The sequence below is a fragment of the Phacochoerus africanus genome, chromosome 2 (genome assembly GCF_016906955.1).
Source record: "Phacochoerus africanus isolate WHEZ1 chromosome 2, ROS_Pafr_v1, whole genome shotgun sequence".
Lineage (NCBI taxonomy): Eukaryota > Metazoa > Chordata > Mammalia > Artiodactyla > Suidae > Phacochoerus > Phacochoerus africanus.
In genome coordinates, this window is record NC_062545.1 from 241,231,357 (window position 1) to 241,250,388 (window position 19,032).

Consider the following 19,032-nt stretch of genomic DNA (forward strand, 5'->3'; position numbering starts at 1 on the left):
CCACTTTCACTTAGTTTTTAGCAGAGACTCATAGGCAGGCAAGAAAATGAGAAATGCGCATCGTGGAGAAAAGGGGAGGCTTCAGATGTGCCCTGAGTGGAGGCTGTTGGCCTGGGGGAAGTTGGAGGTAGGCCTGCCAGCTGTGGGCATCCAGTGATTGGTTTAGGGGTATATATTTGGCTTTCTCTGGCTGGTCCTAAGTTAGAAGCAGGAACAAAATTTAAGGAAGTTGCCAGGTACTAGTCACGTCCTGGCCATTTGGGGTTGCTTGTTACAGGGGTATTGTTTGGCTTTTTGGATTGTTGCTAGAGATAGCAGTTTGTCTTCCTGAAAGTCTGACTTACAGCAGACTAGCTTCCTGGATTGTTTATTGTAGCTAAGGGGTTAGTTTCTGGAGCAAGATGTTGCACTTTATGGGCCAGAGTTCTTTATTTATATATGGCCCAGCAGTTGTCCATTCCTATATTCAGTCTCTCAGTAGTTATCAATGAAGTTCATGTTTCTAGGGCTGCCAGGTAAAAATTTAGAGGCCTCAGTTCAATTTGAATTTCAGATGAAAAACACATAATGTTTTTAATGTAGCTGTGTCCCAAATACTGCATGGGACATATACCAAAAATTACTCATTGCTTACATGAAATTCAAGTTTAACTTGTACTTTTATTTGAAAATTTGGCAACCCTCTGTGGGGCTCAACCTATTTTCCTTTGGTTCCTCACCACAGGGAAGCAAGGATACAAATTTCTGGGCCCGAGCACCTCTGCTCCTTGCCTCCTCTTTGTGGCCTTGCATGGGGTTTAGGGTTAGGGCTTCAGCCCCACGAGAAGGCTGTCTCCAGAGCTGCTGAGGAATAGGGAGGTATCTTGGGGGCTGGGCTGCCGGGGCAGACCCAGGCAGGGCTCCCCCAGGCTCAGACCTGCCTGTGTTTTTCTCCAGCCTCCAGAGCACTGACCCACCTTTGCCCCACAGCATCACACGGTACTTGAAGCCTAACCGGTTGGACAGAAAGTACCAGGTACTCGGGGACAAGCCACCTCCTCTGGCCGAGTAAGTGACAGCACCATTTCCTTTAACTCTGTTTTAAGGTGTCCTCTTGGCCAGGGGGCAGCTCAGTCTAACTCAGCCGTGGGGAAAATAAGAAGGTGGGGGCAGAGCAGGAAATGTCAGTGAACAGCCAGGTAAGGGGCAAGGTTGGTGTGTCTCAGCCTATTTCACCTAATTTTTTTTTTACATTCATTTTACATACATTTTTTTTTTTTACATTTTGCAAAAATTCACATTCCCCAAGCATTTTGTAGTAGCAGGGCGGCATACCCCTTTGAGATCTGAGTTGGGTTTTGTTTTGGTTTGAGGGTGGGTTTTTTCCGGCAAATTTTTAATGCTTCCACTCCCCCATTTCTTTTTTCCTTTATTTGAATTCCAGTGATTAAAACAAAATCTGTTCCACTTAATATGGGTCCATTTCAAGCCAACAAGCCAAATTTCAACTTCAGAAATTGAAAGCACACATAGAAAAGTTGACGTCTGTAACAGATTCCCCTCACCTTTTAATCACGGAGCCCAGCATCTCATCACCTACTCATCAGTCATTTTACCCCATCCATCTTATCTTGGGGCTTTGTGAACTGTGCACAGAAGGGTGGCTTTTCTATTAGGGGCCTGGAAGTCATGTCCCTGTCAGTAGCTAGATGCTTCTTTGACCCACCCACCAAAAGACATTCTGTGTCATTAATACCTTGAGTCTCTTGATGTTGTGTAGTTCAGTCCTTTTATCACCTGTGAATCCACATATCTATCACCAAACCAGGAAACGGGACTGTTCCATCACCCAGATCTGCCCCACCCCCCGCCCTGCTACTTCTTTGGAGTCACAGCCACCCCCTTACCATCCCTCACCATGAGCAACCACTAACCTCTTTTCTAGCCCTATAATTTTGTCACTTCAGGAATGTTATGTAAATGTTCTCAGAAAGTATATGACCTTTTCAGAGTGGCTTTTTGCACTCAACATAATGCCCTTGAGATCCATCCAGGTTGTCACATGTATCAATAGTTCATTTTTTATTTGGCTGGATGGTATGGTTCGTATCCATAGTATAGATGCAACATAGTCTTTTAGTGATTAAAAAAGTCATAGGCTAAACAAAAAATAAATAAATTGAGTACTTATTAAATCTTTGAAAGGAAGGAGACTTTCCTGGCATAGCTCAGTGGTTGATTGATTAGAAACTAGAATCAGACTGGTCATGTTTTTACCCCCAAATTGAGACTCTGGCCAAGTCCCCAAGCTTCAGTGTTCCCCTCTGCACAATGGGTAGCAGATAACTCTCCTCTTGTAGCTGTGGAGAAGAGCCAGTGAGTTCCAAGTGTCACCCACAGACCCCCAATGAATAATACAGGATTTCATACCAAGAAGCACTAGATAAAATCACAAGGAAAAAGAAACTTTGGGAAATAAAATTTTTAACTCCTCTGGGTTAAAATGCAATGAAAACTTAGATAACAACAAGCCAAGAGACAATGGTGGCAAATATTTCCAACAAAGGGAGAGACCTTTATAGATTGCTCCCCTCCCCTACCAGCAAATTGCTAAGGAAACCTAGAGAACTCAGTACAGCAGGAGCATTTAAAGGGGGAGAATTTAAAGAGACCACCCAAAGGAGGAAATTAAATTAAGAACAGATATGTGGGAAATGCACTCACTCTCACTAGAATGCAAAGAAATGAAAGGGGAATGAGTCTAGACCATATTTTGCCCGAGAGTGAAGAGCATATGAATAGATTTTAGTGGACATTCCCAGGTTTTCCTTACTCACCTATAAGGTTGGGAACCCCATAAGCCAGGTGCCAGATTGATTTCCCCAAGAGGGCTTTGAAGCATTGTCTCCATAACGTCAACCTTAGTTTCTTAAAACTGGTCATATCTGATTCTCCACATCATGGTCCACATGCCTTTTCAGTCAAAGCCTTGGTTAATGCATCCATGGTTCCAACGACATCCCGTTGCAAGGAGGACAGCTTCTTCCCAAACTCACGTGAATGATCATTTTGCCATTGAAGAAGTGTGCTTGATAAGAGTTTTTGAATTCTAGAGTGCAGATGAGGGGATAAAACACCCAGCCTGTTTCCAAGTAGCCCTTTTTCCTCTCTTAGCCTCCTTTCAGGCTTTTAGCAGCTGCTTTCAGGAGATCCGCAGTCCCTGATAGGGACGGGAGGACGACATTTAGTTCAAGTGACTGTAGGGAGTTGTGGACTGGAGTGGGGAGAGGACATCTGGCAGGGTGCACAGTGGGGTGCAGGAGGGAGGGCTTTGAAGGGGGACATATCAAAGATACCAGGGAACTGAGGGGAAGATGGAAGGTGGCAAAAGGAGGAAGAAGGAGCAGAGGCGATGGGAGGGGAGCGGGATCTTAGAGGGGCCAGTGTAGAGAGAGCCCCAAGAGGCCAATGAGGTTCCAAATTATCCTTAAGAAAATCATGCCAGGATCACACAGTGGGAAATTGTTTGGGAAAGCATAGTGAAAGCTCTCAGAGGAGCCTCGTGTGGGCTCGAGGAGAGAGTCTCTGTCAAGGTCAACAGACAGCAAGTTATCTCTCCAGAAAGCAGGTGGGAAAGGCATAGTGAAAGCCATCAAGCTACACCTTTTGTGCAGCTCTGTAGGTCCCTCCCGCAAGGAAACCATCCATCAAAAAGAAAACACTTGCATGAGGACATACCATGTAGTACTTTTTATCTCAGTTAAAAATGGGGAAAAAAGCCCTAAAGTTCCAAAACTAAGGGTGTATACGTGATGGTGCATACGATACTCGATGGTGTTACACAGCCATTTAAAATGCACTTAACGGAGTTCCCATCGTGGTGCAGTGGTTAACGAATCCGACTAGGAACCATGAGGTTGTGGGTTCGGTCCCTGCCCTTGCTCAGTGGGTTAACGATCCGGCGTTGCCGTGAGCTGTGGTGTAGGTTGCAGACGCGGCTCGGATCCCGCGTTGCTGTGGCTGTGGTGTAGGCCTGTGGCTACAGCTCCGATTTGACCCCTAGCCTGGGAACCTCCATATGCCGCGGGAGTGGCCCAAGAAATAGCAACAACAACAACAACCAAAAAAAAAAAAAAAAAAAGACAAAAAAAATGCACTTAAAGTCGTAATGTGGAGGAACACCTTTAAGGGCACAGAAGATAAAATGCACATGAACTTAATTCCAAACCAATTTAAAAAAGCAGCAAAAAGAAACAATAAAATGTTAGCATTTATTTTTCCTTCTAGCTTTTCCATTTATTTCTAATTTTCTTTAATTATGATGAATGGATTTTTAAATGAAAGATCACCTGCCTTATATACATACACTTTAGAAACTGGCCCAAAATGGTGTTTATGTAAAACAGTCACTACATCACTGTACAGAAATTGTGGAAAAATAGTTGTCCTACAGGTCCATGCAGTTCCAGTGTATCTGTCCTTTATTTCACTCTTACTGTTGAGATAGTTGACCTAACTGGACAGGAATATCCACTAGGTCTATGCAAATTTGTTCAATGAAGACCCATGTGCAGGCAGCCAGCCTAACGGCCAGAGGTACCAGAAAAAGGATATTTGTTCCTACAGGAGGTCCTGCTGATTTGATTGATATTTATAAGAAATCCTTCTTTCTTTCCTCAACCAATACCAAGGCCCTGATAGGTGTGGGCACTATAGGGGCAGGGGAGTCCATGGTGAGCAAAAACAGACAGATGGTTTGTGTTCTGGTGGACTTTACCAGCTGCTGGAAGAGATGGACATTAATCAGTCAGTCGCACAAATCAATCCCACATGGCCCTGTGGGGAGCACTGTGCAGCTGAAGGCCACTCAGAGCATCAGAACGTGGCCGTCAGGAATTGCCACTGAACCAGGATCTAAGGAAGAGCAAGAACGAGTGTGACCAAGAGGAAAGTTATTAGTCTTCCCTAAAGAGGAATGAGTGTGAGCAGTGGTCCTGGGGCAGGAGTGAGTAATTACAAGGCATGATGAGGACAAAAGAGAATCAAGATGCTTGAAAGGGGCCAAACTCAACTTGTCACATGCAAGAGGCATTAAAGTAGACAAGGAGAAATGTCAGGTGGGAACACGCTTGGACATCCCCAGCTGTCCAGCTCCACTTCTGGCTTGGCTGCTGAGTATGTGGAATGTTCTGTTCATTTGCCTTTGTCCACACCATCTAGTGTGATTAGACACGGCCTCAGGGATCTGTCTCATGTGTGTTGCAGGGATTTTAAAGGCATCATCCTGTCCTTGCTCTGGGAGAGCAACGAGCACCTGCTGACTGTTGTGGAGGTGAGGGCTCTGCCTGCCCCTCTTCCATCCCCTGCCTACACACCCCCGGTGGCCTCTGCCTCCTGCCTTCTGCTTGTGGTTGAAACTGAGCAAAGGGACTCCAGCCCCCATGACCACAGCTACCCAGCTTCTGTCACCTCGTGCGGGGTTTTTCATCCTAGAAATGAGCGCTCATCCATTCATTACCCATTTATTTAGCCACCAAATATTTCTGGGATACTGTGTGTGCCAAGAGGAACAAGCCCAGTCTCTATCCCTGAGAGCCAGCGCCCAGCAGAGGGCGACAGACACAGAGGCACCGCAGAGGGTTGGGTGAGGCTGCGGGAGCAGGTGTCTGGGAGCCTCTAGTAGGAGCTACCGAGTGGTCTGGTCCAGTGCGCCCCACACAGGGGTGTCTGTGTGCTTCCCTCTCTGCCTCCCCTGGGCTGTGAGTCTTGAGAGCAGAGCTCTGGGTCATCCATATGTGTGGCCCCGTTTTGTGCTTCACAGAAATCTCTTGGCCTGGTGGCTTGAAGATCCATTTGGGTCATGAAGGACACGTAGAATTTTGCCATTCCCTTGCTCATGTCTCACAGAGTCCTGGGATACTGACAGGGGTGACAAAGACAGGAAGGAGGAACAACAGAGGGGTTAGCGGTAGAGAAGGCCAGGAGGTGAGGAGAGCAGGGTGGAGGATGCCAGCATCGTGGGCCAGAGCCCCCACACTGTCAGATCTCCTGCAGGAGTTTTACCGCAAAGAGAAGCGTGCAGTCACCAGGCCTGACTGTATGTATGAAACTTTCGACCAGTGCGCAGAGAACATCAGCAAGAAGATCCTGGAGTACCACAGCCAGACAGATGAGTACCACAACTCCTGCCTCATAGGTGCGTGTGGCCAGCAGGTGGGCGGCAGGCTGGGACAAGGCTGGCACAGAGCTGCTCATGGTCGGAATGATGCCCTCCTGACCTGGAGGTCCCTGGTGAGGCAGAGGAGCTCCCTGTGAAAAGCTGACAACTTAGATTTAGGTAAAAACCTTAATCAGGAGTTCCCATCATGGCACAGTGGTTAATGAATCCGACTAGGAATCATGAGGTTTCGGGTTCGATCCCTGGCCTTGCAAAGTGGGTTAAGGATCCGGCATCCCCGTGAGCTGTGGTGTAGGTTGCAGATGTGGCTTGGATCCTGTGTTGCTGTGGCTCTGGCATAGGCCGGCGGCTATAGCTCCAATTAGACCCCTAGCCTGGGAACCTCCATATGCTGCGGGAGCAGCCCAAGAAATGGAAAAACAACAACAACAAAAAATACAAAACCTTAATCAGATTTAACTGGGGAGAAACAACAATGCCAAAGAACCAAAGTTTACTTTCTGAAAGGGCACAAGCCACAGAAAACTGGGACTCTTCAGGGCTCTATCTGCAGAATAAAAGGACAGAAACCCAGCCACCCCACCTCCCCCAGCCACTAGAAGGAAACTCTCTTGTTATAAACCATGGTACTGGGTAAAAAAGATGAAAACCTCCCGTGAGAATCCATAACTGTAAGCCAGCCCCTCAAGTGGTTTTTAAACCGCAAGTCGCACTTAGATCAAACCTGAATTGAGCTTTGTGTTGGTGGATCATCCACAAGGACTCTCGCTGATACCTTAGCTTAAGATGATCCTGAGTTGGTCATGCCCAGATGCTTGTTTAGTAGACACTCCAAGCCCTCTCCAGAAACACCCACCTTCAAGTCAGGCCTCCAGGGTTTCCTACAAATAAAAGGCCCAGAACAGAGCTCATGGAAACACACACACACACATGCACGCACGCCCACACACACGCAGGAAGAGGTACGTTGAGCATGAGACAGCAGAAGGAGATCAATAATACTGAATTATCAGACACAGAATATATAATATATTTACAAAATGAGTTTAAAAAGTGGAAATTAGAAACACGAGTAGGGAGCAAAAGCTGATTAAAATGACCAAGTAAACATGAAAGAGAACCAAATCAAACTCCTTATACTGGAAAACTAAATCATTGGAATTATAAAATAATGGGTGCCTTTACTACTAAAGAAAGTAACTAAAATGCAGCACAGACAAACAGAGATGGGAACGTGTGAGGGGGTGAAGAGATGTGGATGAAAGGGGAGGTCTGGCAGGCAGCTCTTCAGAGGTCTAGAGGGAGAGGGGGAGACTAGGGTCAAGGCAGAATTTGAAGGTTTAATGGAAGAGACAGAACCGCTGAAAGACTGCATTTTCTTTTTTTCTTTTCCTTCTTTTTTTTTTTTTTTTTTGTCTTTTGTCTTTTTAGGGCCGCACCTGCAGCATATGGAGGTTCCTAGGCTAGGGGTCCAGTTGGAGCTGTAGCTGCCGGCCTACACCACCGCCACAGCAATGTGGGATCCAAGCTGCATCTGTGACCTGCACCCTAGCTCATGGCAACGAAGAATCCTAAACCCCTCGAGAGAGGCCAGGGATCGAACCCGCAACCTCTGATTCCTAGACGGGTTCGTTTACCACTTAGCCACGATGGGACCTCCTCCTGAAAGACAGTGCATTTTAAAAGTGCTGAAAAGGCCTGCAGGGCATAGAGGAGAAGTCCCTTGAACTAGTTCAATCCAGTATTCTTCATACCCCTTTTGATGGAATTCCTGTTACCACATTGTCAACCAAGCCTTTCTCTATGGGAAGCCGCTTTGAGCCTTTGTTGGAGGGATCTCCTCCACAGCTTGGCTCTGCTCTGTCCTCTCCCCTGCTCCCCCACCCCCAATCCCTGCAGAATTACGGGCCCAGATGAGGAGATTTGAGGAGCTGCTGCCCCAGGTGTGTTGGCAGGTGACAGAGAATTTCAAAGAGCACCACTGGAAGAAATTTTGCGCCTCCACCAAAGAGATCCGGGAACAGTTCTGGACCAGTCATGAAGAGCTGGAGAGAAGAAAGGTGAGGGCCCAGGGACCAGCTGTTCCTCTCCAGGACCAGGGCCCCTGGGAGTTCAGAAACGGAGGCAGGGCATCCAGTCTCGGGATTGTTGGATGGGGGTGAGGGACACGAGGCATTGGAGAGACGAGAGCTGAGCCAGCAGCTTCTTCAGAGAAGGTGTTCAACACACTTCTTGTTGGATTTAATGGGTGGGCCAGCTGGTTCTAGGAGGCTGTGGTCCCTGAAATCAGCAATGATTGTCTACCTGGTCCTTGGAGCCATGAGATATGGATGCTGTCGGTTTTATTGGACTGAAGCCCTGATGGTTCTGGGACAGATGCTCAGCTCTCCCACACCCTAACCCTCAGAGTTGGCTCTAGCCATGCCCCTATCTTGCCTCCTCTGCCACGCCTCTGCCCGTCCATGCCCCTCCACACAATCAGGTCAGCACACACATCAGTCTGGCCATGGCCATAATGGGCAGAGGACATAAGCCAGTGACTCTTTGGTGCTGACCTTAAGACCAGGTCAGAAAACCTGCTCATTTCTGGATTGTCTGAAGGATGAAAATGCCCGGAAGCTCCGTCCAAATCTTGGACATCCTGCACATCTGCAAGAAATGGAGTCTCTGTGTCAAGCAGAAGAAAAAAGGCAGGAAGACTTGGACACCCTGATTGAGGCGACCAGGGAGAAGCTAGAGGTCAGTAGTGTCCTCACCTCTCTCGTCCAGGTGCTGAGGGCTGCCCAGCCCCCCCATCACCCCAACTGAAAGCCCACCAACAGCCCTGAGCATGGCCCTTTGCTGCACCTGGGCCAAAGCAGGGCCTGAAAGCAGGCAGGTCATATAGGTGGAGATGTTCACTGTTAGCCATTTTAACTTGTAATTTAAAATTTCTAAATTTGGGAGTTCCCGTTGTGGCCCAGCAGAAACAAATCTGACTGGGAACCATGAGGTTGTGGGTTTGATCCCTGGCCTTGCTCAGTGGGTTAAGGATCTGGCGTTGCCGTGAGCTGTGGTGTAGGTCGCAGATGTGTCTCGAATCCCACGTTGCTGTGGCTGTGGTGTAGGCCGGTGGCTGCAGCTCCAATTAGAGCCCTAGCCTGGGAACCTCCATATGCCGCAGGAGCGGCCCTAAAAGGACAAAATACAAAAAATTAATTAATTAATTAATTATAAAATTACTAATGAAGACTTATCCCCCCATCCCCACCGTGAAATCCATGTTCAGCTTTATTGCCTCTTTGGTAAATTGTCTGCCTGTTTCCCTTTGCCATTTCAAAATCATTTCCTATCTTCAAATCAAGCCACCTCTTAGGACTCCGTTGAGGGCCAGATGTCAGTTAGCTTGGACACAGTTGACCCATGGGCTGGTCTTGCCCACACGCCGGTCCCCGAATCCTGCTCTTGGAGGGAGATCCCACTCTCTGTAGCACTGTGCCTCCTGTGTCTCCTCCAGGAATTCACCAGGAAGTACTGCCGGTTTTTCATAGCCAGCTTGGCCACCTTTACCGAGAAGTTCCTGCTGCAGTTGGATGAGGTGGTCACCATTGATGATGTCCAGGTTGCAAGTATGTGCACTACGGCCTTGTACCCTAGCGCCAGGGGGGTGGTGACAGAGCATGATTGGCCAGGGATGGGGGGGAATCTGCTTTCCCCCAGTTCTACCAGAATGAAAACATTCTTCACTGAGGGGACTGGTGAATTTTTGTTTTTATTAAAGGAAACTTTTTTTTTTTAATTAAAAGGCAAATCCCAAATGATTCAAAGATTATATATAAAAAAATATAGCCCTGGAGTTTCTGTTGTTGCTCAGCAGGTTAGGAACCTGACTACTATCCATCAGGAGGCAGGTTTAATCCCTGGCCTTGCTCAATGGGTTAAGGATCTGGCATTGCCACAAGCGGTGGCGTGGGTTGCTGATGTGGCTCAGATCCTGCATTGCTGAAGCTGTGGTGTAGGCAGGTAGCTGCAGCTCCAATTCAACCCCTAGACTGGGAACTTCCATGTGCCTCAGGACACAAAATTTAAAAAAGACAAATAAAATATAAAAACTTAATAGTAAATGTTTTTATAATCTTGGGGTAGGGACAGCTTTCCTACATATGAGATGAGAGCTAGAAGCCATAAAAGAATGGCTAGCACTTCTCTGTGGACCAAACAAAAACAAAAACAAAATATCAAAAGATGGAAAGACAAGGCGTTCCCTTGTGGTGCAGCAGGTTAAGGATCTGGTGTTGTCACTGAAGCCTCAGGGGTCAATGTTTGGCACAGGTTTGATCCTTGGAACAGGAACTGCTACATGCCACAGGCACAGCTGAAAAGAAAAGAAAAGAAAAGAACGAACAGACAGACAAACCACGAACTGGAAAAATATTCCTAATAACCAATAGACTAGAGAAGGGCCTAATATTCCTGTGGTTCAAAAAACTTGAACAGATCAAATGTGTGAAAAGAGATAGAGGACAAACACACAACTCAAATGGCCAGTAAATGTAAAAGATGCTTAACTCCACCAATGATGAAAAATGTGAATATAAACATTATTGAGATATCATTTCTCACCAACAGCCTGGCAAGACTTTTAAGTTTAGCGATAGCCAGCACTGGTGAGGATGCCAGGAAGCCCCAAAACCAGAGCCCCTTGGAGAAGTTATGTTGATACCACTCTCTTGGAGAAGCCTCTGCTGGTACCTTCCAAGTTCTGAGTGTGTGTGCCTTGGACCTAGCAGTTCTGACCCCAGGAATTTGTCCAACAGGAGCTCTTGCCTGATTTTTCAAAGATATGTTTTCAAGCATATTCGTCACAGCACTGTTTTGAGATTGCAAAGAATTGGAGACCACACTAATATCCACGTATAGAGGATTAGATAAACAAATTCTAGCCCGGATATATGAGGGAATACTGTGCACCTGCTCGGGCGGGTGTGGCAGGATCCTATGTCCAACCGGAAAGTCCCCAAGGAATATGTCATATGAAAAAGCAAGGTGGGAGTTCCCGTCGTGGCGCAGTGGTTAACGAATCCGACTAGGAACCATGAGGTTGCGGGTTTGGTCCCTGCCCTTGCTCAGTGGGTTAATGATCCGGCGTTGCCGTGAGCTGTGGTGTAGGTTGCAGACGCGGCTCGGATCCCGAGTTGCTGTGGCTCTGGCGTAGGCCGGTGGCTACAGCTCCAATTCAACCCCTAGCCTGGGAACCTCCATATGCCACGGGAGTGGCCCAAGAAATAGCAACAACAACAACAACAACAACAAAAAAAAGACAAAAGACAAAAAAAAGAAAAAAAAAGAAAAAGCAAGGTGACAATTATACTTAACTCTTATACTATTTAAAAAGACACATATATGATATAAACCTGCATCCTCACATATATGTAAATGAATCTATGTGAGAGACAGACAGAGACAGAGAGAGACACAGCCTGAGGGACACGTACCAGATTCTGGACGGTCATCTCTGGTAAGTGGGATTGCGAGAGATTTCCGAAATCTTTTCTCCTTATAGGTCATGCTTAAATTTTTTTATAACGTGCATATTACTTTTATAACTGCAGAAAGATTCAAATCATCGATGAAATGTTCTCTCTCACTAATCTATGAAGTAATTAAAATACACTATTTTTATTTTTTAAAAAATGTTATTACAAAGACAACAAATATTTATTGTAGTAAGATAACAAATTCAATTATGTGTTATGAAGGAAGTGAAGAACACAAGTCCTTCCATCCAGAAATAAGTGTCCTGACCACTGACTGTCCACACTTCTAGCCGCTTCGGTTCAGGCCCAGGCCTGTGTGTGTGCTGGCGGGGGGGTGGGAGGATGGGTTACAGGTGTGTGCCTGTTCGTAAACTAATTTCCACTCAGGCAAACGCTGGCCAAGCCAGTCGTCATCTCCTTGGGCGTTTTCAGTTGCTGTGCATCAATTAGTCCCTTGCTGGTGAACACTGGCCATGTCCAGCTTTTCACTCCTGTCATCGTGCTGAAGGGAATATCTGCATCCATCTATCTCTATTGGGGGCGGGGGGCAACAGGTGCCTAGAAGTGGAGTTTCTGGGTCAAAATGTATACCCATTTTGAGATGTTGGTCACGTTCCAGGATTGGGGGGGCCTCTTTGGCAAGTGTGAGCCTCACTTGGGAAAGTGGAGCCTGCAGAGACACTGGGGTTCAGAACCGAGGAGAACAGGCAGAGGAGCGGGCAAGGAGGTGACCTCTGTACCTTGGAGGGAATGGCCAAGCCAGGAAGGCCCCCTGCACCAGACCCACGGAGGTCTCTCCTGCTCTGTGCCCCAGCCTCTGACCAAGCAGCCTGGCCCTGCCGTCCACACAGAGCAGGGTGCAGAGGGCCGCTCCTGCCTGCTGGCTCTCACTCCAAGGACAAGCCCTTTGTCTTCACATTAATGAACAGATGTGTGAGCCCAACACAAGAGGGACAACCTTGGACGTGTTCATTCTAGAAGAAATTCTGAGTTCGGGACCCACCTCAGCTAGTAGAAGCCAAAACATATTCAGGGGCTTTGAGAAGAAGCTATGAGAGGACCGGAGCATCCTGCCCAGGGCTGTGGAGCTGGGAACTGTGCCCAAAACACACCTCGCCTCTTCCAGCTTTAATCTCCCCGCCACCTCCACAGCCCTGCCTGTGAATCTGATGCATTTGGCTTCTCTGGGGGATGGGGCTCGGCCCCCTGCCTGAGACTCCAGGTGGGGAAGAGGGGAACAAGCCCGCATTTCTCTTGGGGTCCCCTTGACCAGAGACTGTGGGTGCAGCCGCCATCAGTAACCTGTTTCTTGCCTGCCAGAGATGGAGCCCCCCAAACAGAAAACATCAATCCTAATTCGGAGGAAACTCGCCGGGCTCTCCCTGGAGGAAGAGAGTGAGAAGCCGCTGATTGAACGGGGGAGCAGGTGAACGCTGAGCTTGGAGGAGTACCAGGAATGGCTGAATTTGCTGGGGGCGAGCCCTGGAGTGATTAGGGATATGAGCTCTGAAGTCAGTCAGACCTGGTAACCTTGGAAAGGCATGATGCCCTAAGCCTCAGTTTCCTCATCTGCGAAATGGGCATGGCAGCCTGCCTTACATGGTATTATGAAGAGAAAGTTCAATGAGATTGTACTCAGAGGGCCCCAGCATATACGAAGAGCTCGGCAGCTATTCGTTCTTGGATTAGGACCCACGAAGGGGCTCCCAAAGAAAGGGAGGCCTGTCCCTGTGTGGGACACAGTCTCATTACAGCCATCAGTCATGAGTGACAAGAGCTCTCAAAGTGTTTGGTGCTCTCTGTCCCAAGAATGTGACTCTAGAAGAAGGAAGGCAGCAGTTTGCCCAGCTAAGTTGTCAGTGGTGCCTTCAGTAGCACAGCAGGAAGAGCGGGCCAGGAACAGGTGACTGCCACCTGGCTGCCAACTGATGAGGAAATTGATGCCCAGGACAGAGGAACACCTAGAGGTGTGAGATTCCCCTTCCCCACGCAGAACCCAAGACTGTCTGTACACATGGATTTAAACTGTATGAAAATACAAGAAAGGACTTGAAGAAGCTTAATGTTAAATGCTCGGTTAAATGCTTTCTTTAAATTAAGACATTTAAAGCATGATCATTTTTTTAAAGAAATTCTAACCTTTTTCACCAAGGGTGGTGGGGGGGGGGGTACACTGTGAATAATGAAGATAAGCCCATAAGATTTTTCAGTCATGTTTGTTTGTAGGAAGTGGCCAGGACTCAAACCCACTGAAGTCACCATCCAAAACAAGATTCTCCTCCGGAAAACATCATCCATCACCACCGCCAAGACAACCCTGGGCCACCTGGCGTCTGTGGAAGCCCGAGATGCTGTCTACCTGGTGAGTGGAGAGACAGGGTGGGGTGGGCACACCCCAAGGAGCACAGGGCAGCTCAGTGTGGTCGCCTTGGGAAGGAGGGAGCTTGCCATCACTAGCTTCCCTGACCTTTGGTCCATGGAGCAGGTGGCACACGTCAGGGTGTCCCAGGGCAGAACCAGCACCTGGGACAGCCCGTGTTCTCAGGCACCAGAACGTGAGCCCCAGGGCACGACCAGTTCCAGTGATAACGTGGGTCTGACGGCGGGAGCTCCAGTTCCACGGGATCCCAGCTAGAGATTCCACACCCAGACTGGTGGGGTTGTGGGGGGAGGAAAGCTTTCCGAGGAGCAGTTGAGACAGGGTGACGGAACAAAATAGTCAGAGGCCTGGAGGCCATGGGAGCAGTGGGTGGAATAAGGGACAGGTACTGAGCACCTGCTGCAGCTTCTGTTCTCATCAGATCCTGTAACAACCCCACGAGGAAGGTAGAATTGTCCCCATGTTACTGCTGAGAACATTGAAGTTTAAAGACATGGGCCCCCTAAAGAGGAGACTGTACCCAGAGACCACCTAAGGGACCTCTCAGCTCTGAGGATGTGTGGACCTTTGGTCCTGGTACCCCAGAGAGAAACCTCGTCCTGCCCAGAGACATGCTGATGACCACAGTACTTGGAGATCCCTCAGTGCCCAAGCAGGCCCTTCCCTGGCCATCATGCTAAGTCCCAGGTAGAAGGGACAACTCTGTTGTTGACTTCAAAGGGCTCAAGGCCTGGAGGATTCAGCCTCTCAGGGAAGCCAGACTCCTGGTCTTCACGGAGGCTACAGTGTGGGACAAAGTGTAGTTAACAAAGGAGGGCAGATTCCAGAATCAGATAGACCAGGGTTCGGGTCCCTGCTCAGCCTCTTTCCAGCTGGATGACCCCCAGCAAGGCTGTGAGTCTCAGCTTCCCTATCTGTAAATGGGGAAAACAACTGGTCCTGCCTGGTGGGTTACTGGGCAAAGTCCTTGAGAAATGACTTGTAGAGCTCTTTGCCAGTGCCTGAAGGGGTTCTAAGCTCCCCGCCAGCAGGTTACAGCATTCCTCTAGGGCACAGAGTCCAGAAGCCCTTCCTCATGTGGCCTCTTCCCGCTGCTTGCTCCCAGAAATATTTAGCTTCATTTGAAAAGGAGCTGAAGAAGATCCAGGAGGACAACACACTGCAAGTGAGGGAAGCTCAGCGCTGGAAGGACAACTGGAAGCGCTCCGTGCACACCATCCAGGACCTGTACTTGTGACACTCTCAACCCACCCAAAATAAAGGTTTATTTTGTGTGGACTCCTCATCTGTCTGTCCATCTCTCCATCCATCCATCAATCCACCTACCCCTCCATCCATCCATCAGTCCACCATTCCTTCCAGCCAGCCAGCCAGCCATCCATCCATCCATCCATCCATCCATCCATCTCTGCTCTATGCCCAGTGCTGTAGCTTCACAGTGACCAGAACATGGTATGGTCCCTGCCCATATGGAGATCACTTCTGAGGAAGACAGAGGTGAAAGGGGGAGTTCTACACGGACAGCTAGGGTGGCAGATAAGAGGAGCAAGTAACTTAGAATAGAGACCAGTTCTTCAGAAGAAATAATTCCCGAGAGGCATGCTGGGCAATTCATCTTGGAAAATGAAATAATTAAAACGTATGGGAGGAGTTCCCATTGTGGCACAGTGGTTAATGAATCCGACTAGGAACCGTGAGGTTGCGGGTTCGATCCCTGGCCTTGCTCAGTGGTTTAAGGATCCAGCATTGCCGTGAGCTGTGGTGTAGGTCGCAGATGTGCCTTGGATCCCACGTTGCTGTGCCTCTGGCGTAGGCCGGCGGCTACAGCTCCGATTGGACCCCTGGCCTGGGCACCTCCATATGCCGCAGGAGCGGCCCTAGAAAAGGCAAAAACAAAACAAAAAAACCCAACAAATAAAACAACAACAAAAAACCTTATGGGAAAGAATATTTGCCCATTTAACAAATGTGGGTTTTCATTGCAACTACGCATTGATTCCCAGCACCAACAAAGACTTCATCCAGTTTTGAGTGGGTATCTGGCAATTTGTCTGAACACCAATAACATTTTGGCAGAAATCTTCAAAGGGCCTCTTTAGTCCCGTGTGACTCAGATCACTCTCTTCGGAAACCTGCATCCCACTGTCTTCCTTATTGACTTTCTCTTCTTTGATTGTGACACGGCCTCGCTGTGCCAGGTCTCACTTATGCCTTTGGACAGGTGACTCACATTCCTTCCTCCACTTCCTGAGCTTCTGCTGCTCCTGCAGAGTTTGGACATTGCCTCGTGCTTTATCTCCTAAGGTAGGTTTTGCCTGCATTTTACAGGTGTGGAAGCTCAAATCCAAAAGGTCGAGACAATCTGCTCAAAGTGACACAGCCAGTGCAGAACCTCAGCAGAGTGTGAGTTCTTCAAAAGTGGGTAAGGACTTGGGGGCAAGTTGTTTGTTTTGGAGAAGATCTCGAGAAGCATGAGTGAGGACATGGGGAAAGGGAGCCTGGAAGGAGAAAAGCCACTGAAAGGGCTTTGAGGGGCGGCTGCTGCTATGGGTGACCAGGCTCCACCTGGCTGGGAAACAGCCTCCCACCTGGCCTGACTCCGCCCTCACAGGTGGAGAGTTGCCCAGTTTTAGCACTGCCACATTGCCGCCTGCCCCAGCTTGCAAGACAGGAAGCTCCCATGGTGCCAGAAAAAGCCATCAGGCAGCGGGGTGGTCTCTCCCCAAGGGACTGCCCAGGCCAGCAGATAGGAAGGAACTCAGACTCTGCAGTCCAAACAGAATCCTGCAGCCTGTGAATGAACTTGGGAGCACATCCTCCCCAAGTCGAGCCCAGTTGAAGCCGCAGCACCTGCCTGTGAGATACCCTGAAGCAGAGCAACCCAGCTAAGCTGTGACCAGATTCCTGGTCCACACAAATTGGGAGACATTAAATATTTGTACGTTTAAGGTGCTAAATGTTGGAGCACTATTGTCAGAAGAACAGCGGCTAACACAGTCCAGGGACCCAGGATCTGATTCCCTCCATCTCCCCTCGCCCTGTCCCCACCCCAGGCTCCTTCCTGCCACGCTGGCCACCTCCCTGACCCTCTCTGGCCAAACTCACTTCCGCCTGCCCATCTCTGCCCCCGTGGTGTCTTCTCCCTCTTGTCCTCTGGTCCCAGTAAATGTCACCCCAGTGAGCCCTCCGTCCTCCTTCACATCACCCTGCTTCATTGTAGGTGGAACACTCACTCTCTCCTTTCATCCTTTCACGTATTGTTGGTTTCATGCTTTTTGTCCATCTCCCCTCCAGACAGTGAGCTCCTGAGAGGCAGAGACCATCAGTCACCTTCAGCACCACCCCATGGCCCCTCAGGGCACCTGGCATGGGGAGAGTACTTGTCAGCTCACAGAGCTGCTCAATGATTAAATAGGAGGGTTTGGGAGCCCCTGTTCTTGACTTTGACCTGTCATCTTCATGGAGGTGAATGCTAGTCACAGGAGGTCACGTTGGCTCTGGGGCCAGAGGACAGCTAGAATGACCTCTGCATAACTCTTTCTGCTCCAAGTTCTCCCCCAAAGCTCAGGGGGCACCTCCGACAGGAGGCTGCCTGTGCCCTGGTGTCTGGTGCTAAATGCAGTCCCAGGCTGAAACACCACAAAACAGGCACCTTTATTTGTGCGATCTTAAGACAGCAGCTCTCCAGAGTCCCAGATGAGCAAAGAGCAGGACCTGCAGGCTCTAAGGGCAGGGCAAGGGACCTCAGAAGCCTCCTCTCTCTGCCCCCACTCCTTCCCCGGGTGTCCTCTTCACTCAGGAGGCATCCTCATCTCAGCCAGACAGAGATCCCCCTCTGTTTCCACATGAGGACCCAGAGGTCTCTCCCTGGATACTGGATGTGGTTTGTGGTGCTCTGGCACATTCTTTATCTGCCCAAGTCCCCAGCCTCTCTCTGGGAGACCTCCGGGAGTGGAAAGCACTTTTCCAGGCCTCAGAGCACAGTGTGCCATTGATGGAGAACCAAGGCCAACAGAGACCCTCTAAGCGTGTGGAGCCCTTGGGGTCACCCATTTCAAGTGCCCTGGCTTATACCAGAAAAACCCAAAGCCTCTTCTCCTGTGGCCCCTGTCTGCACAAGGGGCTGAGGGCTCATCCTAGTTCTAGGTACCCAGAGGTGGGCTGTCGGACCCCAGCCCTGTCCTCTTGAGGCCCTGGGGACCTTAGCAATTCCCCTGCTGGGCAGGTAGTTAGGAAAATGGATACGGCTGCCCCCACAGGGCTTCCTCCCATCATCTTCTCCTCTCCCTCTTGTAGCTTCCCCAGGGTTTGCTCTTCCTCAGCCACATCTGTGTGGTCCCCACTGAGAAGGCAGTGTGAGTGAGGGCCTTTGCACATGTGGAGAGGAGATGACCTTATATGGAGGGGGGTAAGCAAGGTCCCCCCTAGGATCTTAGGGACTCTCATTTCCAAAGAACCTCCCAGGTGAGAGGTTGAGGCCTGGTCCAGAGGCTTTCTTATCCTCTGGACTCTGCCCATCTCCTGTGCCCAGAGCCAGTCCCTGCATTTTTCTGGGCCTAAGTCTCCCCATTGTGCAATGAGAGGTTAGATGTGGAATTGCATAAGCAGATGCTCAATGAGGTCAGGCTCCATCACAAAGGTCAAGGTGGTGGGATGGAGTGGCTTTGGTGTGCCTGAGTGCAGAAGCCTCCCTAATGCAGGCAGACCCTGGGAGACACCATGCATGACAGCCAAGCTTCATGTCCATGGCCAGACATACACGGGAGTCCTGCTGGAGACCCAGTAAGGGTGGGTACACGTGAGCTCTCAAGCTGCTGTGTGTGTGCGTACAATGTATCAGTGGCTCCCTGCATGAATTTGGTCTCCCGTAGCCAGCTCTGTGCACCTTCAGCTATTGGAGCCCGGGTCATATGTTCGCCACTGGGCCCAGGAAGTGGTGTCAGTTTCACTCAACCACTAGGACCAAGGGTGGGGAAGGG

General features: G+C 49.3%; 1 protein-coding gene across 6 annotated transcripts in view; it reads left to right on the forward strand.

Annotated features, from left to right (window-relative positions):
* Positions 1 to 15,331, forward strand: part of CCDC180 (coiled-coil domain containing 180) — a 61,744-nt gene extending 46,413 nt beyond the window's left edge. Inside the window, exons 30-38 of one of the 6 annotated variants that reach the window (XM_047767979.1) lie at positions 937 to 1,047; positions 5,245 to 5,311; positions 6,034 to 6,175; positions 8,057 to 8,217; positions 8,759 to 8,896; positions 9,654 to 9,765; positions 12,994 to 13,099; positions 13,900 to 14,035; positions 15,159 to 15,331. In XM_047767979.1, coding sequence (XP_047623935.1) covers positions 937 to 1,047; positions 5,245 to 5,311; positions 6,034 to 6,175; positions 8,057 to 8,217; positions 8,759 to 8,896; positions 9,654 to 9,765; positions 12,994 to 13,099; positions 13,900 to 14,035; positions 15,159 to 15,290 — 1,105 coding nt within the window. In that variant the 3' untranslated portion in view covers positions 15,291 to 15,331. Of the gene's footprint in view, positions 1 to 936; positions 1,048 to 5,244; positions 5,317 to 6,033; positions 6,176 to 8,056; positions 8,218 to 8,758; positions 8,897 to 9,653; positions 9,766 to 12,993; positions 13,100 to 13,883; positions 14,036 to 15,158 lie in introns of those variants that run through there. The other 5 variants (XM_047767974.1, XM_047767975.1, XM_047767977.1 and 2 more) reach the window with 5 other exon arrangements.
* Positions 15,332 to 19,032: the final 3,701 nt, after the last annotated feature.